General features: G+C 43.6%; 1 protein-coding gene across 6 annotated transcripts; it reads right to left on the minus strand.

The window, feature by feature from the left end:
• Positions 1-819: 819 nt before the first annotated feature.
• Positions 820-23,768, minus strand: CAGE1 (cancer antigen 1). 6 transcript variants are annotated; one of them, XM_081206219.1, is made up of 16 exons: positions 23,556-23,768; positions 22,522-22,649; positions 21,140-21,236; positions 19,415-19,863; positions 18,447-18,650; positions 16,403-17,614; positions 14,083-14,205; positions 12,574-12,723; positions 9,513-9,623; positions 8,210-8,290; positions 7,414-7,521; positions 6,506-6,610; positions 5,582-5,652; positions 3,186-3,254; positions 1,648-1,690; positions 820-953 (listed from the first exon to the last, which is right to left on the minus strand). In XM_081206219.1, the coding sequence occupies exons 2-16, from the start codon at positions 22,603-22,605 to the stop codon at positions 840-842; spliced, it is 3,021 nt and encodes a 1,006-aa protein (XP_081062345.1). In that variant the 5' UTR covers positions 22,606-22,649; positions 23,556-23,768; the 3' UTR covers positions 820-839. The 6 variants fall into 6 exon arrangements, with proteins under 6 accessions (XP_081062345.1, XP_081062344.1, XP_081062346.1 ...); XM_081206218.1 differs by lacking the exon at positions 23,556-23,768 and adding an exon at positions 22,872-23,067; XM_081206220.1 differs by lacking the exons at positions 22,522-22,649; positions 23,556-23,768 and adding an exon at positions 22,872-23,067.
• Positions 23,769-23,884: the final 116 nt, after the last annotated feature.

Consider the following 23,884-nt stretch of genomic DNA (forward strand, 5'->3'; position numbering starts at 1 on the left):
ACTTGAGCATTCTTTTAAAAAAGAGAGACTCGTGGCCCCTGTCAGCATTTAAATTTCCCTGTTGTGGACGTGAGCAATGCATGTGGGACAAGCAGGAAAACATGCTCCTTCCAGTGATGAGAGTCCGGGGAGTGAGATAATGGGGTTTCTCTAGCGGGTGCCTCCTTACCTCAAAGAAGCTCCCATATGAGTGAAAAAGAGATCCCCCCTTTCCCCCCTGTAAACCGAGTGGTTTACTGCACCCGGGAATGAGGAAAATATCCACTACTGCCATCACACAATCCTCTTCAGTATGACAGGACACAGAAGCATCTCCCTCTTACGAAGTGAGAATCCCTTAAACAGGTTGTGGGGCTCAGAGGTGTGGTTTCGTTAACAGTGTCTTGTGCCAAAATGAAGTGCTGGGCCAGACAGACTATTATTATTATTATTATTATTATTATGGCAACAAAGTAAATGCATTACTTGTTTTTCTAACTAGGTATTATTTCTAGCACTGGAACTTATTGGACAGCAGAATCTATGTGGATATAATACTGCATATTGGAAAGCAGATATTGGTGTCTGGGAAGTAGAAGGTGTAAAACTTCAATGTACGTACTTGGGTAGGTTAAAAATCAGAAATTTTGGGATCAAACAAGGTTAGATATCTCAAACTGAATTATGTGTTAAGACATGAAAGAGGGTTCATTCTTTAATTCACTTAGCAGCATCTTTGGAAAAGAATTCACTGTATTCAAACATACTTCAAACTGTTGTCTCCTAATAATAAGAAAAGAAAATTATACTCACAAACCAATAAAAAAATAATAATTAAGGTTTCTATTTTTTAATCAACTTTAATATGTCATTTGTAAACCTACTTTGCTGCAGTGACAATGACAATCATACTTGGCATATTTAATTGTTTGTCCTTTAGTAACTAAATGGGTTCCACTCAATTTTTGAAAATCCTGAAAATGGAAGAAAAAAGATTGCAGTTCAGATTTTCCTTCAATTTTAAGTCACTAAAGGTGATATCCAACTATGTTGCACGCAGAGTAGACCCAGTGAAATTAATGGAGTAACTTAACCCCAGTTATTTCAGTGGGTATACTCTGAGAAGGCCTAGCAGTGCAATTGTACAAGCTTACTCAAAAGAGAGAGCCCCACTGTTTTCAATGGAACTTACTCCCAGGAAAATTACACAGGATTACAGACTTAATGTTATATCTCTCTCTGTTTATATAATTTTGATATGTAATGCTGAAAATTGCAACATGAGATTACAGATAATGATCCAAAGGAACTTAAAGTGCTTTGTTTTGTCTTATGCAGTTAACAGAATTACGGTAAGTATGTTTTTGACTCTTCTGTGGAAATCAGTGAAAGATAAGTGCTTAACTTTGGACTGTGTCCAATACAACCACACATAATATGCTATAGTTTCTTAAAACATCTGAATAAAAATGATAATTCTTTATTTAAACATTTGCAGTCTGCCTTACACTAAAGCAAAGTAGTTTATGACAGTGCTGTTCGGGGAACAGATGGCATTAAAAACCTTAGTTGGCCTGATAAGGGACCAGCATTACCCTTTCAGGAGCAAAATTTGGACCCTGGTCTCCAGTTGCTGATCCTTATTTAGGGCAATATATCTTGACTTACCCCCTGAATCCACATTTTGGGGAAAAATGAAGACCACCCTTGCCTGTGGAAACATAAAGAAAGTGCTCACTAAATGCTTCCCCACTTGAAAATGTAACTTCTGGCCATGTAAGTTTGGGGAGTGAGACAACAGAGAGTAAAGTTACTGCCGAAGATTGAATCAATACCCACAAGTACACAGGGCTAACAGCACTGAGGACTAGACTAGATGTTACAGGCAAATGCAGGCAATACAATCTCAAATATATATTTTTTTAACAGGAAACAGCAAGTGCAGAAGGTTCATTCCCCCTTCCTCTATTTTCCCTAGTCCGACTGTCCTCCTGGCAGCATCTTTTCCTGTTTAAAACGGCTGTCATGGTACTGCTATGTGCAAGTATATGGCCACTATGGGTTTAATGGGCAACTTCAGGCAACATAATCGTAGGTGCATTTTTCATGAAATACATATGCACAGTAACAGTAACGGTCTCGGTCCAGTATACCTGAAGGAGCGTCTCCTCCTCCATCATTCTGCCTGGACACTGAGGTCCAGCGCCGAGGGCCTTCTGGCGGTTCCCTCGCTACGGGAAGCCAAGTTACAGGGAACCAGGCAGAGGGCCTTCTGGGTGGTGGCACCCACCCTGTGGAACACCCTTCCACCAGATGTCAAAGAGAAAAACAGCTACCAGACTTTTAGAAGACATCTGAAGGTAGGCCTGTCTAGGGAAGCTTTTAATGTTTAACAGAGTATTGTATTTTAATATTTTGTTGGAAGCCGCCTAGAGTGGCTGGGGAAACCCAGCCAGATGGGTGGGGTATAAATAATAAATTTATGATGATGATGATGATGATAACAGAACAAATGCAGGCATATTATCCACCTGATAGTTGAAGCCTGAAATTTATGTGATGGTACTGGGACTCAACGTGTTGGAAGGTATGTGTAACTGTCCCAATACCCTCGTGAGCAAAAATTATGAGAATTCCTTTTTTTGTGCTCTGGAGGGCCCCCCAATATTAGCAGATGGGAGCTATAGTTAGGTGGTGGCCACATTTTATTATTTTATAAGAAGCACTTCAAGATTATGTTTACCTGTCTATGCAAGTTGTATGTAAAGGAAGACATTCGTAAGTTTGATAATACAGTGGTGCCTCGCAAGACGAAATTAATTCGTTCCACGAGTTTTTCCGTCTAGCGAATTTTTCGTCTTGTGAAGCACGGTGTCGGGAAAGTTTTGGAAAAGCTTCAAAAATCACCAAAGTCTTCAAAAACCTCAAAAAAGGCTACCACACCGCGTTCTATGAGTTGCTCCTTGAAGTCAAGTCGCAACTGTATTAACGGTGTTAAGAAAAAGGAAAGAAACTTGCAAGACGTTTTCGTCTTGCGAAGCAAGCCCATAGGGAAATTCGTCTTGCGAAGCAGCTCAAAAAACGCAGAACCCTTTCGTCTAGCGAGTTTTTCGTCTTGCGAGGCATTCGTCTTGCGGGGCACCACTGTAATGTGAGCACTTTCAGAACCCTCCTCTTCTTGAACGTGAAATATGTATGAAGTTTACCTCAGCTTTCTGGTATTCATTTTGAACTTCTTAATTAAATCTTCCAAATCCTGGTTTCTTTTCTCTAAACTGCCAGTAAGAGACAATTTAACTGATTGGTACATTTGTTTCAGTTATATGCAGTATGTTCTCATAGAATTTATCAAGATATAGGCTGTCACTGCAATGACGACTTGCAAACTGCTATTCCAGTCTGAAACACATTTACTTGGAAATAAGTCCAATTGATGTCAATGCAGTTTGCGTCCAAGAAAAATAAAAAAATGTTTTGGGACTCGGGATACAAATACACTTTAAAAAAACCAGGCAGCTAAAGTTCTTGGTTTGTAGATAGATTTGCAATTTCACTTTTTCAATCCAAAAAGAGTTTCTTCATATGTGTCTGAAATTTGTATCTGAAATAGTAATGGAATTGTCATAATTTTGATTTCTTACCCGCCCTTTCCTAAGGGCTGAAAGCAACATCACATTTAAAAAATGATCACCCAGCAAACCCCAATAGAAAATATAAACTACTGCACTAAGTGTGTGAAAACTCCAAATGCGTGCCTTGAAAGCCCGTCTACAGAAGAAGGTGTTGCAACATTTCCTGAAAGTCCTTTAGGTTCAAGTTTCAAAGATTCCCCAAGAGAAGTGAATTTGGGACAGTCATAAGATCACCTCTACATGCCTTCGCTGTTTCGATTTAATGCTGTGGATTGTACATGTATAAAGTTCACTTCCCACCCCCCAAGACTCTTAATTTGCCTGTGACCATTCACAAAATACCTGACTTTGCCACTTTCTTCTGGGTAGGAAGAAATGTGGGTTAAACCACAGAGCCTAGGACTTGGTGATCAGAAGGTCGGCGGTTTGAATCCCCACGACGGGGTGAGCTCCCGTTGTTTGGTCCCTGCTCCTGCCAACCTAGCAGTTCGAAAGCACATCAAGTGCAAGTAGATAAATTCGAAACCACGTCAAAGTGCAGCGGGAAGGTAAACGGCATTTCCGTGCACTGCTCTGGTTCGCCAGAAGCGGCTTAGTCATGCTGGCCACATGACCCGGAAGCTGTACGCCGGCTCCCTCGGCCAGTAAAGCGAGATGAGCGCTGCAACCCCAGAGTCATCCATGACTGGACCTAATGGTCAGGAGTCCCTTTACCTTTATACTTTACCCTTTATACTGAAATTAACAAATAACTCCCATTTACTATTTATTTATTTATTTATTTATTTATTTATCAGTCAGCATTTGTATGTCTTCATATAACATAAAGCTCTCTGGCAGTTTAACAAATAAATAAATATGGAAAATTTGTAAAGGCAAAATAAGGCACAAAGCCACAAAATCGAAAGCAGCATAAAGAAAACAGAAATAAAACCACATCCTCAAAGTTAAAACACAGATTTAAAAACTGAGAGGCTCTTTCTCTGTCTTCTCTGGTTTTTCCACTGTCATAAAGCACCCTTTGTGTGGGGCACTTTTGTGTGAGAGAAGGAACAGGGCAAGCATCTTTTTGTCACACAAAAGCACCTGAGGATGACGTGAAGTGTGACCCAGGACAGTGCGGCTAAGGGAAAATCCTGAGGGACAATTATTATGTCCGTTATGTTTCTTCCTGTCGCTCAATCCCAAAATCAATCCCTGGCCATTGCTAATGTGACTGCAGACAGAGGGGCCTGGAGAGCGACCTTTGGCCCTCAGGCCTGAAGTTTCCAACCCTCCAGTATGGGGAAATGGCCTGCTTAATGCTGCTTCTTCCATTTTGTTTCCTCCTGACACTACCCAACACTTGTTTTCATCCCTGTGGGATTCCAGACCCCCCCCCCATTTGAGAGTTTAATAAAATTCCAAAACAGTGGCAGAATTAAAAAAAGGGGGGGGGCGCGAAGGAAGCGTTGATCTATCTGTAGCTCTACTTTGGTGAAAGGCACCCCCTTCTTACTGAGGCTTCTTTACACATGGATGTCGTGCCATGCATCATTTGCCACTGAAAATAGCGGTGTGGTCAGGTGTGAACCTGGAATAGACTAAGCCCTGAGACTGCATCTTTAGGCTGCTTTCACACCACAACAGCCCAAATTAATTTGCAACCCCAGAGAACATTGAGCTGAACACCCTTCCAAGAAGCAGAGCAGCTATTTGATTTAGCTAGAGAGCAGTGACACCACAGGTCTCTCTAGTAGCTGCCAAAACTGTATCTCATGGGTGCAGCCGTGTGCTTAAATATCAGCCCAGCATTTGGTTCCAGAGTTCCTAATCTGAAGTGGCTCTATGAAATACTGCAGTGCTAAAACACCCGATTACAAAATTTCATTTAGGTTTCACTCAGTTTTCCAAGTGCAGGAACTGTCTCTTACTATGTGTTTCTGGAACATATACAACAGAAAAGAATCCAGAAGCAATGCTATACCTACTCAGATATTTCTGAATTGGCTTGCTCAAGCCTTTTGTCAGCGCATTCAATAATTTCCTCATATGATGTCACCTTTTAAAATAAAATCAGAAAATGATTTAGCATAGTACAAAAGAGAAAACAGCCAGTGAAATCTCAATTAAAGCATAATATTACCACATCTTTGATTGTATATGATATTTTATTAATTGTGAGATGCCTTGAGTACACTTGTAAATCCCGCCTTTTTGCAACATTACAGCAATACATAAATATCAGCATTATCACTGATCTATGGAAGTTCATCCAGATGAGCACTGCATACAGAAATCCATTTTTAAAAATCACTGCATATAATCCCAGTGAATGCACTGGGGTAATTAAATGAGTTAAATGGGCTGGAGGTGGATCTTACTGGTATGTTTACACTATCACTCTGCACTATGACAAGGGTGGAGCACATCTGATCCTGCAAGTGAACTGCATCTCTCCAAAAAGAGATTTTTACAGCCTGCATCTTTGCCATTCTTTTTGTAATGAAAACAAGTTCTTTCCTTTTAAGTCATTTGCAACATTTTATTCTTTATTTTACTGCCAATAGATGGAGAGTTGCTTGCTCTTACTTCTGAAAATTCTGTGAGTAAAATCTTTGCAAAGTTAAGTGTCTGTGATTTATTCTAGCCTAAGCATTTTTTGTTCAAAGGTGGATGAAGCCTAGGTGTAAATCTAACCAAGTTTCAGCGTGCTTGGAGCTTTGTTTCAGGGATGTCAGTAGCTCAGTAAAGAGCTTCCAGACACATCTGGCCATGGTTGGGACCAGAATGCTGGACAAGATAAACCTGTACCTGATCTAGCAATGGAGTTAGTACAACTCCAGATTACAGTTACTGTGTTTTGAAAGTGAACTGAGTTTTTCAACCTTGTCAGAGTAACACCATGCTCATACCTTGCATGTCAAGCTGCCCAAGTCCTTCTGAAGCTCGACAATTTCTCCAGTGAGCTTCTTGCATACTTCTTCTTTGGATGCCAAATTCGCTTCCAGTGCTTTAATCTTCCCAAAGAAAGAATGTCTCATTAAAATTAATGGATAAAACTTGGCCAGGCTGACTCATTTTAATGGGTCTACTCTGAGTAAAAGGTCATTGAATACCACCCATTATTTTTGTGTTCTCCAAAGTGCCCAGCACATTACTAGCGCTAGTCATGCTCAGCCATAGATTAAGCCTGTCAACACCAACTATTTTTCCTGGGATACATCCTGGGAACAGCTGGTACAATCGACACATCATCCCAGGAGTGTGCCCATTTTTTTCCCTTGGGAAATGAATGCTTCTTCAATGAAGTAATGGACTAAGACAGGAAAGACAATTGCCCCATACAAACATGTGCTTATGGGGCAATTTGTTTCATCCAGAAACTATTTAGTGTGGAAGTGCCTCTAGAAGTGCACCCAGGAGCTATTCAAAGCAAGCTTCTCTTGGCTCTTTGCTTACAGAATCATAGGACTGTAGAGTTGGAAGGGACCCTGCAAGGCAGGAATATACAGCTGTCCCACATGGGGCTTGAACCCATGATTGTGGCGTTATCAGCTTCACACTCTAACCAACGGAGCTATTCATTATGAGGGCTAATTCCTTTGTTGCTGTTTTGGGCTAAAACTGATCCCTTTGGACAACCATGGGGGGCAACCATCCGGCATGTAACAGAATCGGGAACAGAATTCCCACAGATGTCTTCTGAAAACCTTGCAAGGATTTAGGTCTTGCCAACGATAACAGGAATCCCAGTTTTCTGGAAATGGAAGCAATTTCATGGAAATGATTCCCGAGCCCTCTTTCTCTCATATCTACTCACTTCAGCTTGGAGCTCATCAGTTTGCTTGTGGTATTCACTCAGTTTTGTTCTCAGAAGATCAGGCAGGTCTCCGCCATTTTCTGATTCCTCTTCGCCAGCTTCTGTAGCCTGTGAATAAGTACGCATTCAGAACAAGGCGTTAGCCTTTTAACAGCATAACCCTAGTATGTTTACTTGGAAGTAAGTCCTGCTTACTTCCATTTGGCCCGTATTTGTTACTTTTCTTAGCAACAGTTGGCCTTTATTATGTATACATAGCAAGTCTACAGTATTTACCCCATGGTTAATTCCCCCCAAGTAAGTATATAGGTAAAGGTAAAGGGACCCCTGACCATTAGGTCCAGTCGTGACCGACTCTGGGGTTGCGGCGCTAATCTCGCTTTATTGGCCGAGGGAGCCGGCGTACAGCTTCGGGGTCATGTGGCCAGAATGACTAAGCCGCTTCTGACGAACCAGAGCAGTGCACGGAAACGCCATTTACCTTCCCGCCGGAGCGGTACCTATTTATCTACTTGCACTTTGGCGTGCTTTCGAAGTGCTAGGTTGGCAGGAGCTGGGACCGAGCAACAGGAGCTCACCCCATCATGGGGATTCAAACCGCCAACTTTCTGATCAGCAAGTCCTAGGCTCCGTGGTTTAACCCACAGCGCCACCCGCGTCCCTTTTAAGTATATAGGGCTGCAGCCATATTAATGGAACTTCTTGTTTTAAATTAATGCTCCATAATACACGAAATCCAATTCTCCTCCTGATTTTCTTTTAATTTCTGTTTTTTTTTCCATAATACTGAACTCACCTCAGTATCGGGGTCTTCAGACGCTTTCCCATTAATTATCAACTCCCTCATGGCTGCTATGTTTTCCTTGTGTTTCCTCAACTAAATATTTATAGTGATGAATTATGGGCAAGAGAGGGAAAGGGAAAATTGTACATATTTCATTCAGTTGTGTTTTGCTTCTCCCCAGACTTTCTTACATGCTATACATATATCCCAAAGCAAAACTGACATATTCAAGAAGCCGTAAATTTTATTCATGTTAAATCACTATCCATCTTGCAATGGCACATTAATTGATCCCAGCAGACTGCTCCTGTACTTGTGGCAGGGCATGTAGTTCAGTTTATCGCTTATTTTGTAAGAAATATAAGGATTGATGGTTGAAATGTGTTGTTTTTGTCTGTATGACAGAACGTAGAGGATCCTTATGAAGTTCACCTGCCATTGCATAGCATTCTCATGAACAAGACTCAGACGTACAGACAAACCTCCCATCGAGAATAGCTGTATGTGCCCTGAATTCATAAGTGGTACTTTATGGATTTACCGTATATATTCTCTATCGTATGCAGACCACAGAGCTTTTTCTCAGAACATAACTATCAAGCTCAGAGTGGCTCCAAGGAGCACACCGCAGCCGTCGCTGCCATTGCTACAGTGGCAGCAGCAGCAGCAGCAGCAGCAGCAAGTGATTTATTCCTTGAAGCTGAATCTGCTGCCCTGGTGGATCCTGCTGCCTGAGGTGGTTGCCTCACATTACCTCATGAATGGGCCGGCCCTGCAGAGGGGGCATATGGTAGAGGGCCTCGAGTGATGAACACAGGGTCCGGATATATTCAAGTTGGGGGAAGCTGTACTGTTTTTAACACTTGATTGGGAGCCGCCCAGAGCGGCTGGGGAAACTCAGCCAGATGGGCAGGGTATAAATAATATATTATTATTATTATTATTATTATTATTATTATTATTATTATTATTATTATTATTATTATTATTATAGATATCAGGGTCCTGAGCCATATAGAGCTTTGCAGGTTAAAACCAACACTTTGTTCCTGTCAGCAGTCTTGCCGCTATATTCTGCCCCAGCTGCAGTTTCCAAGGTGTCTTATGGTTTTATTATTCTTTATTAGATTTATATACCCTTCATCCAAAGAACTGAGGGTGATTCACAAAACAAAAACACAAAGTCTCACAATACAGCACGTTTAGAAGATAATTAGCTATTTTGACATGAGGGTTAAGGACGACAGGAGTGTTCTTACATATGCAAACACAAAAGCAGGATGTAACTGGGAGGGAAAACAACCAGTGCCCCTACCTCTTTCTCCAAGCTTTTCTTTTTAAATAACAAGCGCTGCATTTTCCCCTTCACTTCAATAACGGTTTCACTTTCCGTGGAACACTCAGCAATTGCCTGATTATCTGTGTCCTATCAAACAACAGTGACATAAAACGAACATTGTTTAAACTCCAAATGGACGCCAATTAGTTTCCTAAGAATTAATGCATCACTTGTAATAAAGTGAATTTCTAAACATGATGGTTGTAGAGCAGCAATTCCCCGATTGCGTGCTGGAGAGGAAGCCATTGGACTGTGAGAAAACGGTTTGCACGTTTCAAGAAATAAGTCAATCCAAATAATTCAATTTTGACCCCACAGGAAGCTGTTCTGCACACAAATCGCTCCCCTGGTCTTGCCTCCTTCCTGGTAGGTGACATGGCTAGATGCTCATGCAGAAACAGACAAAACGGGCTCTTTTGAGTAAAGTGATTCTTACTCATAGACAGACTAAAGGGATGCCCATATGAACCCACTCCTGCATTTACTGGACACATGAAGGAGTAGTGGGAATGCAACTACCGGCCACATCCCTCCCAAATCATTGAGCATTGACATTAACCAGAAGCGGGACATACATGAATGAATGAATGAATTTATTAATACGGTCACAGACCAGCATCGGGACATACATGTGTACACCTGTATACATGTTCAATTGACCAGCTGTCCTGGACAATCGGGGCTCACAATTGCACAGAGAAGCCCAACACAATTGGTCCTGCACAGGGTCCCTTTTTTCGTAATGCAGAAGACACAGCTGCTGGAGAGGCCTGGCCAGCAGGCATGTTAAGTTCAGGGGAGGATAGCCAGTGAGGGCCTTCACTGAATGCTTGAAGGAATTCGTAGGGACACCCCTTTTAAAAAAAAAGCTCTTTTGTGGGCAAGGAAGAAGCGCAGCTCACGGTTTGAATCAGATTTGAAGTGGGCCTCAGGTATCGGAAATTTAGGTAAAAGGTAAAAAAACAACCAGAGGAAAGCTTATAAACATCACTGAAAACAGTAGGGAAATAAAAGGTGAGATTCAGAGAAAAGGAGGCACATTTCAGCCACTGGTTTCAACAGAAGAGTTTTATTGAGTTGTGAATTTGCTCCGTAGCAAACATTCTTAGGATGGCTTAACACACGCACAAAACCAAGGCAAGACTGCGTAGCCATTCCCATCAGGGAGAAGCAGCAAGCGGCCTTGTCTTTAGAAGGAAGGCGGTTGTTCTTTCCCCACTGCTTTTCAGACTCGCTCACTCATCAGTTGTTTGTTTCCTTAGCGTACTTTCAGATGTACTTGGCCTGGCAATCCACATATGGATTATGGTGATCCCCATTCTGACTACTGGGAATCCAAATCAACTAGCAAGATATACACAATGGACACACCAACCATTATGCATAACCAGCAATGGCAACTCTAACCTTAACAGGTGAGAGTGCACCTCTTTGTAGAAGTACATCTTCTCTCACTTCCTGTTTAGTGCTACCAGTGCTAGGGGAGGTGACTCTCTAGAAGCACTCTGAGGAGTTACATAGGTCCACATAACCCGATGGAAAAGCACTTCGTATTTTCCACTGGTTCCTTTATGAGACTGAAGAATGTAGCCACATGTGAACCAGGGTGTATATTCATTGGAAGGAATCAGATTCATTGAATGCTGGGGCATGGGTGGTCTACCATGTAAGGAACACTATTTCCTATAGAGAAATGCTACTGAACATTACATCACGGTACAGCATGGCACTCTTCTTAACCAAGTATCTCCAACAGAACTCAAGAGTTGCTAATTCAGTTTGCTTCGAGCTGTGATTCCATTCTTTTCAGAGCTGGAAAAAATTCTTACTCAGCTGGTTTAGAACAGGGATTTGATGTTTTCTGAAGCTGTTGTGTTTTCTTTTGTTTTGTTTAAAAAAAAAAGATGGCAAAATGTCAGGATGCACCCTGCCATTTGAATATGTCACCAAAGACGCTAATAAGCAACTGATGTTCTGCATTAACAAATACTTCCCCTTGTTTAGTCCTGTGGGAAATGTGAATTGTAAATACTTTCCCATACACTTGACTTCGATGCTCATGGAAATTTAATGTAATTTTAACGCAAGCTATCGCTTTGTGTACTATATAACTCTTCCTGTACCTTTGTAGGCAAAATAATATAAAAGCACACCCATGCCCAGTCCACATCGGAGATTACGCTACACATTTGAAGAAAGTACCATACACTGCACTAACAAAGATACCTTGTCATGATTGCCTGAACTAGCCCTCTGCCTGCAAAGCTATTTTCATAATAATGAGGGATGGAACCTTGGTGCTTACAAAGCACAAAAAGTTAGTGGGTAGTATACAAAAAGGATGGGGAAACTCGCAAGTACACATGCAGACATTTAATTAAAACCTAAGTGTATACCTTGCTAGTTATTTGTTCAAAGTGCACCACTGGCCACGGAGAGAGCAGGAGGAGATAACCGGGTGTTTCCTATGTGATCCATAGGTGTCCAACTTTTTAAACTGGGAGGCACATTTAAATGTATCACAATCACTGTGTAGGCACTATCCAAGGACTCAAGGAAGAGCACACAATAAAACACAAAAGTAGTCAGCACTGTTTCTGTCTGATGTACTTGTGTGAACAGAATCATGGTTGGTTTGGGCAGGCTACCCCTGCAGGCCACTGTTCAGTTTCCCACCCTCTCTGAACCCCTGCAACAAAACAAAACAACAAAAACCACAACCCAGGCAGAGAATGCTGCACTTGTGTCATGTCTGATAGTTAATGATTTAGGAGCCAGAGAAGTGCTACTTCCTAAATAGTAACATCCATGTGATCTGCCTACATAATGGTGATGGAAGAAAAGCTGGAGGGAAGGGAAACATAAAAAAGACTGATTTGTTTTACAGGCAGAGTTGAAAGATCCTTTATTTCAATCTTGTTGGAAATATACAGTACAGTGTATACTGGGTGACGGGTTGTTCTGGATGGACCATAGAATTCATGTTTTAGGTGCTATCAAGGCGGCTATTGAAAAGGGCTGTGGTATTTTGCATTACCTGGCAGGTAAGTAATCCTTCTGCAAGAGCCAGAAGACTGCAGATTTTTGACAAGAGGTGAGATGCTTTCTGGACGTAAGGAGAATTGAAATGGTCTTCTTCACTGTGGAGATCTCTGATGGACAAAGCTGAATGCATTGACTTCATGTTCTGTTTTGACAGAGGATACAGTGAGGTACATTAGATTATAATAAAAGAAATGCAAAAACAGGTTGAACATAGAATATCGGCACTGTAAACCTATTAAAAAGCACTATGGAAGCAAAACACTGTATTTTTCGCCCCATAGGACGCACTGGCCCATAGGACGCACCTAGTTTTCAGGGGGGGAAATCGAGGAAAAAAATATGATTCCCCCCCCCCACAGCTCTGGGAGCAGCGGACAGGCTGCACGCAGCCTGTACGCTACTCCAAGACCTTCTCCCTGCTTTTGCGGGAGGTGGGGGAATTCCCCCATCTCCCGCAAAAGCCCACAGGAGGGAGAAGGGACGGACTCGGCCAGTCAGTCCCTTCTCCCTCCTTGGGGAAAAGCCCCCAAGAGCGGGGTGCTCTTTAAAGAGCGCGGCTCCTGCGGTCTTTTCGACCCAGCTTGTGCCCCCCCCCCATCCTCTGGGGCTGGCGATGGGGGAAGTGCTGCTTTCCCCCACCACCAGCCTCAAAGAGCAGAGTCTCCTGGCTTCAGCGGAAGCAACGCGAAGCCTCCGGAGCGCAAGCTTCGGAGGCTTCGCGTTGCTATCGCTGAAGCCAAGGAGCCTGCATTCGCCCCATAGGACACACACACATTTCCCCTTCATTTTTGGAGGGGAAAAAGTGCATCTTATAGGGCGAAAAATACGGTATATTATGGGGTTTTGATTGCCTACAGCAGGCTTCCTCAACCTCAGCCCTCCAGATGTTTTGAGACTACAGTTCCCATCATCCCTGACCACTGGTCCTGCTAGCTAGGGATCATGGGAGTTGTAGGCCAAAAAACATCTGGAGGGCCGAAATTGAGGAAGCCTGGCCTACAGCTATGGATGGGGGGACGGGGACTTAAGCTTAAAACTTGTGCTTCCTCCTACCCTAAGTTCAATATCTTATTTAAAACAAACACCAGAACAAGAAAAAAATATATAAAGATCTCTGCAGTAAGTATTTTTAATACAACAAGCTACTCCAAAATCATTGCCATCTTTTGTCCAACTGCCGTTTACTGTTCATAATTGTATGAACATTTCCAAAAGTACATTTTGCTTAAAGGTAAACATTCCAGGAGCTTAAAAAGACATTCCAGTTTAAATGCATGTTTGTGATTTTTTAAAAGAGAAAATAGGCTAATATCTCATCCTTCCTTTTTTTTGGCTTTCTTTTAAAATGGAATGTACTTCTTATTACTTCCATTTGGAAAAGGGTGCAGTTTTGACAGAAACTGAAGGCTGAAAGCACCCACACATGCACTCAGACAAAAATTTAAAATAGGAATGATAAAGCTCAGGGGTGTTGCCTTTAATGGTATAAAACTGAGCATACCAAAAGAAACCTTCCCAGAATGTGCATGCTCCACTCGATTATTTCTTCTTTCTTTCTCAACTCTTCCCTCTTCAATCCAAGTTCATATCTGAGAATCTGGATCATTTGGGAATGCAGCTGCTCCTAATATAAAGAGAGTACAAGAACATCAGCTTAGGCTATTTGTATATCCCTGAAAACAAACACTCATAATTTGTCAATCTTCACATTCAGAGTTACTGTTAGGAACCAAACTAGATGTGACCTGGGGGGTAAAAACCTCTTCACCACAGAGGAGAATAAAAGCAGGTTTGTGTTGTACCTGAATTTTCCCTATGGCCAACATCCTTCTATAATGTTTACTCACAACTAAGTCCCATTCTGTAATGGTTCCTTTCCAATGTTATTTAAACATTTCCTTGGTGTGTGGAGTACCTCAGGGTGCAATTCTCTCCCCGATGCTTTTTAACATCTTTATGTGCCCCCTCGCCCAGCTTGTTCGGAGTTTTGGGCTGGGTTGTCATCAGTATGCCGATGACACCCAACTCTATCTGTTGATGGATGGCCATCCTGACTCGGCCCCAGACACACTGACCAGATGTTTGGAAGCTGTGGCTGGATGGTTACGTGGGAGCCGGTTGAAGCTAAATCCTTCGAAGACAGAGGTCCTGTGGCTGGGACGGGGCGATATGGGATTGGGGGGGCAACTCCCATCTCTTGCGGGGGCGCAATTAGTGCCAGCACCGTCCGTTAAGAGTTTGGGTGTAATCTTCGATACCTCCCTTTCCATGGAGGCGCAGATTGCAGCTATAACAAAGGCGGCATTTTTCCATCTCCGCCAAGCTAAGCAGTTGGCTCCTTACCTCTCTCGCCCTGACCTAGCCACTGTGATCCATGCGACGGTCACCTCCAGACTGGATTATTGTAACTCGCTCTACGTGGGGCTGCCCTTGAGACTGACCCAGAAACTCCAACGGGTGCAGAATGCTGCAGCGAGACTCCTTACGAGGTCTTCGCTGCGAGATCACATTCACCCGGTGCTATACCAGCTGCACTGGCTCCCGGTGGAGTACAGGATCAGGTTTAAGGTGCTGGTTTTAACCTTTAAAGCCCTATATGGCCTAGGACCCTCGTACCTACGGGACCGCCTCTCCTGGTATGCCCCACAGAGAAACCTACGGTCTTCAAATAAAAACATCTTGAAGGTCCCAGGCCTCAGAGAGGTTAGGCTGGCCTCAACTAGAGCCAGGGCTTTTTCGGCTGTGGCTCCGATCTGGTGGAACGCTCTGTCACAAGAGACCAGGGCCTTGCGGGACTTGACATCTTTCCGCAGGGCCTGCAAGACAGAGCTGTTCCACCAGGCCTTTGGCCAGGGCACAGCCTGACTCCCTCCCTCGGCAATCTTCGCAGAGCTCTGGCCCAATGGTTGCCAGTGGCTTGAATTAATTAATTTTTATAATGAATGATTTTAGAATGTTGTTTATGTTGTACTTTTGTACTGTTTTATTGTTGTTAGCCGCCCTGAGCCCGGCTTCGGCTGGGGAGGGCGGGATATAAATAAAATTTATTATTATTATTATTTATTTTCTAGTCCCATTCATTTCATTGCCTTTTATTGGTGACACTAAGGGAATTAAGTTATAAATAGTCTCTTGACTACTCCAATGTTAGTTTCTGATCTTGGAGTGGGGAAGGCTTTAATTTCCCTGCACTGGAATAATGAGAGGAAATAACTAATTAACCTTTTTCTTGTGACACTGTGGCCATTCAGACATGTTAAAGGGGGCAATTCATTACTGATATCGGCAATTAACAGGAAGAAATTAAGTACAACAAACAGATACAAAACTGGTAACTTAAGGTACAAGAACTCTGAAGAAAAAAAATTAATAAGCTTTGACCAATTGCCCACATTAACACCACAATTGCATTTGATTAAACAAAACAAAACAAAAGATCTAGGAAGGAAAACCAAGGACGGTGCAGAAAACACTGGACTGCAATCATAGCTGGATAATAATGGCAACATTAATTGGATCTCTGTGAGTGAACAAAGGATGATAATTCCATAGGAAAGGGCTGGTGTGGAAGCATCTGTAATTTTGAGCTAAGAGCAAATCAAGACCATCAACATTTTGGAATACCTACTTCTCATATTAGCAGTGTGCTTCCAGTAGCCCTGATCCTGTAACAGGAACAAGATGGAGCAGGGAATCTTGCCACAGGGAATGGAGTGAGAAAGAGAAAGCCTGTTTGCTCCTTTAAAAGTATGTGCAAACCTTTAAAAACACACACACAAAAGCTATGTACTACGCAATGATTTTGAGATAGCCTTGCATACCTTCAGCATTTGTGGCTCTCTAATTTGTCTGCACTGCTCCTTCCACCTGGCAGACTCCAGCTGCAAGAAGCGATTCTCCTCTCTGTTCTTTGCCATCTCCTCCTGCAGCCCGCTCGTCTCTGTTCTGAAGGCACAGACCTGCTGTTGCATTTTCTCCATCTCGGCCCTTTCCTTCTCAAATTCCGCCTGCAGGAGTTTAATCTGAGTAAGCAGCGTATTGTACCTGCAGCCCAGCCCCTCCCTTTCTGCCAGCCTCTCGTCCTTCTGCCTCTGCAGTTCTGCCTCCAAGGACAAGGAACGCTTCTGAGCGTCCTCGCTTTCTCCCCTCAGTTTGTGCAGAGCCAGCGTGGTGCTGCTGGCTTCACGCTCCAATTTTTGTATGGCGCGATTCAGTTCTTGTATCTCTTGCTCTTTCTTGCGGAGAGTGCAGTCCAGCTCCTTACACTGAGCCATATATTTGACCTTCTCTTCTACCTCTGCCTGGTGCTTTTCTTGAAGAACTCTGTAGTCTACACTGAGCTTTTCCAACTGCAGCACCAGAGCTTTCTTCTCAGACCCAAAGTCCTGGAGATCATCCTTAGGGTTTCCTGAAGCTCCCGCCATGCACTCTGGACACCCCTCTGCCTCTTCCTTCTTCCCTGTGACTTTGCCCATTGCTTCTATGAGATCAGCAGTGTTCTCCTTCAGCTTCCTGATGGTGTCAATGAAGTGGTGCTTCATGAAAAAGTCCACCTCCTGCTCTTTAAACCTCTTCGCCAAAGAAACATCACAATGATAAAGGTCCATTACTTGGATCTGTTGCCTCTTTTGGCCTTGCTCTAGTGCCTGGATGATTTTGTTCAAATCCGTATCTCCTTCCTCAAGAAGGAGTTTCTCAATTTCTTTGGTCTTCTCAGAAAATATACTGCCATACTGAAGACCCAAGATATGGGGCAGGTGCTTCTGCTGGTCCAGTTCTAAGTCCTTAATGACCTTGCTGAAGTCCATATCGCCTTCTTGAAGCAGCAACTGCTTTGGACTAAATTCCAGGATGTTCCAGAGATTATCTGAAGCTCCATAAGGACTCAAGCAGCAGCTCTTTGTTGAATGGGTTGAGGAAAGAGCTTTGTCGCCTCTGTCCCCTTGTGTAACTTCTTCTGCCACGAAGGAGGACTTCTCTGAATGGAGAGGTGAAGGCTCAGCGTTATGCTCTCCTTCAGACACATTTTCAACCTGTATTAACACAGACCACGTGATAAGCAAATATTTAAATCAAAACGCCACGAGTGAAAAGTAATTTCTATGAGATCTGCTTTCTGTAACAAGCGGACTGATGTACTGTAAACTGTTGTAGAAGCTACTTGCCCTCACACTCCTTAGTTTTGTCTACCAAGGTATGCAAGCTGGGCAATTGTACAGATTGTTTGTGGTGGACATGATCTAAAGTCCAACAGATTCATACTTAATTTCTTGGCAGTGCCTTAGTACTAAAAGTTGCTTCACACATGTTTTACATATCATAATTTAACCTGGGATGGGGAATGTTTCTTCTCTGGGTGCTTGCTGCCTTGACTTACAACATAAGAAGGTGTTTTGCAGAGTCAGCCTATGAATCCATTTAGCACAGTTTTGTCTACTCCGACTGTCAATGGCTCATCAAGGTTTCAAAGGTAGTTCTTTCCGAGCCCTGCTTCCTGACATCCTTTTGCAGGGGGGATTTTAAGTGGGATTGAAACTGAGAATTTCTGAATGCAAATCATCCCTTCTGCTATTAAACTACAGCCACAACCCAATCATGTGTACATGACTCCACCGAAAGCCATAATATTTGATGTGATCATCTGTGGGGTCACATCAGCTATTGCTCACTCGTACTTCCAAGTCATCAAGTGATGAACGTCAATATAGAACCAATTCTCATTTAAAATAGATCAAACTATGATTCTTTATTTTTTTTACTGATGAAGCTGATTGATGCAGTATGATAGTACGGCCACTTCTCATGGTTGCTTTTTCTATGATCAATTCTACAATATTTATTATGCTATAAATTTTAAAATCTTACATTTTCTGGTATAAGTATGCTATCGTCCACTTTCTCTTCACTGATACAACACGCTATATTGCTCTTGAGACGGTCTTTTAAATGTCTGTTTGACTGCACCAGAGTGCGGATGTAATCTAGGTTTTCATCCACAGCATTTGGCAAAACCGTGAGCTCAGAGTCCTGGAAATCTTTCATTGACTCTTTGTGGTGCCCAGTCTCCATCTGTCAACAAGAGGGATTCAAAGCTGGTTCATTGCATCGGAATGAAAATATACTACTACAGTGGTACCTCGGGTTAAGTACTTAATTCCTTCCAGAGGTCCGTTCTTAACCTGAAACTGTTCTTAACCTGAAGCACCACTTTAGCTAATGGGGCCTCCTGCTGCCGCAATTTCTGTTCTCATTCTGAAGCAAAGTTCGTAACCTGAGGTACTACTTCTGGGTTAGTGGAACCTGAAACGTCTGTAACATGAAACGTCTGTAACATGAAACGTCTGTAACCTGAAGCGTATGTAACCCGAGGTACCACTGTACAACCATATCTTTGCCAGACACAAAGCTCTAAGTCAAAAAATTTAGTCAAACCTCGGTTTTCAAACGTCTCGGCTGCCGAACAATTTGGAAGCTGAACGCTGAAAACCCAGAAGTGAATGCTTCCCTTTTCAAATGCGCTTCAGAAGTCAAACGGCTTACGCAACAGCACATTTTTCATTTTCACCATTCACTTTGCCGGCAGCCCTTTGATTTTTGAACGTTTTGGAAGTTGAACGGACTTCCGGAACAGATTTCGTTTGAAAACCGAGGTTCCACTGTATGTACATCCCGTATTTCTCATTATAAAAGATCATAGAAAGAGTAGAGAGCTTGGACCTCCTGGAAATCTGACAGCATTCTTTGAAAAGGGTAGTTAGGCTATCTACTTTTTTGGACTTAAGAATTGACACCACCATCCTTCCCATCTACAGCCCAGCTAAAGGAAGGCGCACCGTATTTCCTTCATCTGATGCTTTTTCAATCGCATTCGAGCCATTCCATTGGACAATTAAGTCTTCATTAGCTGCACACACATCTGCCTTCAGTAAAGAACCTGTGGGCTGTGTGAGAAAACTTGACACAATGGGCGATTCCTTAACAATGCAGTCCAATAAGGACTCTTCCATGATAGGCACATCTGATGTTTCCACCAGTAACTCCTCTGCTTGCATGGCATTTTCGGTTGTGACTTCCTGTGAATCTTCTGGATCAGATTCTTCCCCCGTTCTGTACCATTCCTCCGGCCAACTCTGCATCCTGCACTGTTGCTCTGATTCTCCTTGGTCCAATAATCCCTCGTTGCATTCCTTCCACTCAGTGATAAAAGAGGAATTTTTCATTATAGGGCAAGTTCTTAGCGTGCTCAATGGCGACATTTGTTTCTCTGAAGCATCTTCAAAATCTGCCCGATTAAAACAAAAAATACCGTCAAATTCACTGAGAGAACTGGTGGTACTTTTCAGGTGTGCAGGATTAAAGGTGGTTCTCCTGCTCTCTGTAAGGCAGGTTCTTAAGTGAGACAGCAGTTTGAAATCCTCAATCCAGTGATTTAATCCAATATTGCCTCTCATCTTTTGGGGGGACCCCATTTGTGATATTTTTTATTTTTTAAAAAAGAATAGTGCTAGGTTGAGCAATGTGGACTAGTAACAAACTACTGAGACTTTGCAGTGCTAGTGCCTCTTTAATTAGAAGCTTTTTCACAGCTTGTACAATTGTAATTGTTTTCTTTCAGGAAAGGATGCAGCCTTACTGAATTGTCCTTCAAAGGTAAAGGTACCCCTGCCCGTACGGGCCAGTCTTGACAGACTCTAGGGTTGTGCGCTCATCTCACTCTAGAGGCCGGGAGCCAGCGCTGTCCGCAGACACTTCCGGGTCACGTGGCCAGCGTGACGAAGCTGCTCTGGCGAGCCAGCACAGCACACGGAACGCCGTTTACCTTCCCGCTGGTAAGCGGTCCCTATTTATCTACTTGCACTTTGAGGTGCTTTTGAACTGCTAGGTTGGCAGGCGCTGGGACCGAGCAACGGGAGCGCACCCCGCCGTGGGGATTTGAACCGCCGACCATGCGATCGGCAAGTCCTAGGCGCTGAGGTTTTACCCACAGCGCCACCCGTGTCCCGAATTGTCCTTAACTGGCCTTCAATTGCTCTATTTGCTTTCCCTGCCAAAGAAGGATAATTCTTGGTTTTCTCTTTGGAGCCAAAACAATTGCTTTTTTTAATTCAACTTTTTATGAGCTAAACTGATGGGCAATTAAGGGGCAATTAAGAGACTACACTGGAAGACTTCTAAAATATAGGACACTATAGCAGGATCTTGGTTGTGAGGAGATATATTGCCAAGTAAGACGGTGGTATTATTTGGGTTGCCAACAGCAATCTTACATTAAATGCTCAAGCTACTCTTGCCAACAGGAGGACTATCTTAACAGAGCAATGCTTTGCAATCATTTTTGAGACAGTACAGTTCAGTACCGTGGTACATATCAGGAATTTTTACATGACCAAGCCTCACCTCTTGTATTAGCCATGCTAATAATCACTGTCATGTATAAAAGAATATTTCCATAACCAAAAGTGCTCTGCTGTGTCATGTGAAAGAAGGGATCAGGCTAGACATTCAAGAGTTCAAGCACCTATTGCTTCATTTGATATAGCTAAAAAAAAAGCACATACCATGTGTGAAATCTTCAAACATCAGTTCAGAATGATGGTCTTCTTTGTAGAGTGTGCAGTCAAGTCCACTCTTCCTCATTGAATCCTGCACTTCATTCTGGAATAATTATTTTTTTAAGAGTCATTAATAACCTTTGCAACTGACACGAGGTTTAGGACATCAGGACCTCAACAGCAATAAAATGAGCTGCCCTTGAAAACTGTTCAGAATCTTCAACTAGTTCATAATGCACTGACCAGATTAAAAAAAACCTTTATTAAATCATACACTGACCAGATTAAAAAAAAAAACTTTATTAAATCATACACATGCATACACACTTACATAAAGTAGCATAATGCATACATAATAAATATAGATAATAAAGAAACAACGGCAGAAGTTGAGAGTAAAGAGGATGTGAAGAGTCACTGAGAGGAAAAATAGCGGCAGTTTTAAACAATGGCAGAGGTTTGGGTAGAGTGAGCAGGGTGTGACACTGAGGGGAGTGTGGAAGCTTGAAACAAAGTTTGAATACAGCAAGAAAGAAGATGCTGTGCTGCATTATCCTTTTGATGTCAGCTTCTGAGTTGTACTCGTCTCTGCTACTTCTACTGGTTAAAAGTTATTTGTTTTTCAAACCAAAACCAGACCCAATGTTCCATCCCTGCTTTACTCAAACCTCTGTTGTTTAAAACCAGCATTTTCATCTCAGTGAGCCTTCACCAGGGGCAAACGAAGGCGTCGTGACACCCAGGGCGGGGCGTCGCTACGTAGAGCGCATGTGTGGCATCGCTATGTACGACACATGCGCCGTACGTAACAACGTCACACACGCGCTGTACATAGCAGTTTGCCAGTGGCGGCGCTCCAGCACCGTACAGACAGTGCCGGGATCCTCCGTTTGTGGCTGTAGCGGCGATGGAGTGTTCCCACCGCCGTCCGTACGGCACTCAAGCGGCGCCAGTGGCAAACCGCTATGTACAGCACATGTGTGGCATCACTATGTACAGCGGATGTGTGTGACGCCGCACATGCGCTGTACATAACGGTTTGCCGCCAGTGCTGGGATCCTCTGCTCGCAGCTGCAGTCGCGAACGGAGGGTCCTCCACATGCGACGGCACGATGGCTGCTCGGGCCCCCGGGGGGTGCCTTCTTGTCACCCCCGCAGACATGGCACCCAGGGCGCACCACCGCCTGTTGCAACACCACTGGCCTTCACCCCGCTTTACTCAAACTTGAGACCTGCTCAGTTGGTTTTCATACATGTGCCACCCCACCCCGTCTCCTCTCCTCATAGACTTCTAGCATATCAAGGGCAATAATGGTGGCTACAGCCGAAACAACTACATTCCTAAGCTGCCAAGACAGAGTACAAGCGATGATTCAAAGAGCACATACTTGGGAGATCTCTGAAGCTGTGCCGCAGCTTTCTAGGTCCAAATAAATGTTGCTGGTGGAAACAGGGTTTACTACTTCATTCATGATAGTTAGGTGCAAAAAGAAATCCTCCTCTGATGTGCCGATTCCTAAAGAAACATAAGATTATTTTCAGTACCTTAGACGCGGTTAAAGCATCATACGCAGCCTAAAACCTATGCATGTCTACTAAGGCATAAAACAAAGTAGAGGCGATTTTACGATTGCACAACCGGTTCATTCGCACTGGGCTGCGCCACCACAACACTGCAGGACAGGCAGAAGTAATTAGAAATCAACCAAAGCAAAGGTCTAAATGCCAAATTGCTCACAGTTTTCCGGATCCATGGAGATCGCCCCAGGTTTCTCCCGAGAGGAGGCTGCAACTTGCTTCCTCGATGCCCCGATCTCCTCTGAAGGGGCTGTTGACAGTTTCTTGTTCGTAAAAGCGCACGTGGCCAAAGGCGCGCCTACGTCACAAAGAATCTTAAGCCCCCGCAGCCGCTCCATTTGCAAAGAGGAGAGGAGAGCGCGCAGTTTTAAGAATAAACACCGCATTTCTCTCGCCGGGCATAATGTATGCAAGCGCAACCCGATCCTCCTTATGCTTCCGTGGAAGTCCTCAAGTTAGGCTCCCCCCCATGTGTAAAGTGTGCAAACGGACCTACTGAACTCCGAGAAAAGCTGGAAAGGACCAAGCTGTCAGTTCCGGATAAATAACGAAGCATGGGATCCCTTGCCTGACCCTGTGCTCAGGCGAGCCGCCTAGGATCGACACAGGGCTTTGGGTGCCGAGAAAGGGTAGAGACCGAACATATAGCGGAATAATAAGAACATAAACCGAGCCTGTTGGATCAATGACACATCTAAGTCCAACACCCTTGTCTCATAACTGGATACATGCGGCAAACCTGCAAGCAATCGGCCAGCAGTCTAAGGTTATTGTTGTTGTGGTTGTTGTTGTTCCGCCTTTCATCAAAAGATTTCAGGGCGGTTGCAATCTCAACCCCATTTACCAGGGAGTAAGTCCCACTGAATTCGCCCTGGCTGGCAGATTCCGAGCAGACACGTGCAGAAAAAATCTTGAGTTCAGAAAAGAAATTAAAAGATTCAACCCGGAGCCGGACTGGGTCTGATCAGAGTGCGCATCTTCCTAACTCCGGATGCGTTTAATGCATCGAAGTGCATCTCGCGCAAATGGTTCAGGGGCCGGGGGCGCAATGCTATGCGATGCGCGCGTCCGCCCGGCTCTCCATCCACCCCTCTCCGCGCCGAAGCGAAACTCCTTCCCTCCCTCCGTTGCTGGCTCCGATCCTCTTCGCGATCCTCCCCTTCCCCTCGATTG

Source organism: Podarcis bocagei (genome assembly GCF_964188305.1).
Source record: "Podarcis bocagei genome assembly, chromosome: 8".
Lineage (NCBI taxonomy): Eukaryota > Metazoa > Chordata > Lepidosauria > Squamata > Lacertidae > Podarcis > Podarcis bocagei.

What these genes read in the sequence shown, in the direction of transcription:
- CAGE1 (XM_081206219.1), bottom strand. Translation starts at nt 22,605, where the DNA reads ATGAATGAAGTAGTAAACCCTGTTTCCACCAGCAACATTTATTTGGAC. An exon ending in AAGGATTACTTACCTGCCAG is followed by an intron (nt 9,624 to 12,573) that starts GTAATGCAAAAT and finishes GTTGTTTGATAG; the next exon opens with GACACAGATAATCAGGCAAT. An exon ending in ATGAATACCAGAAAGCTGAG is followed by an intron (nt 1,691 to 3,185) that starts GTAAACTTCATA and finishes ATGTTTCCACAG; the next exon opens with GCAAGGGTGGTCTTCATTTT.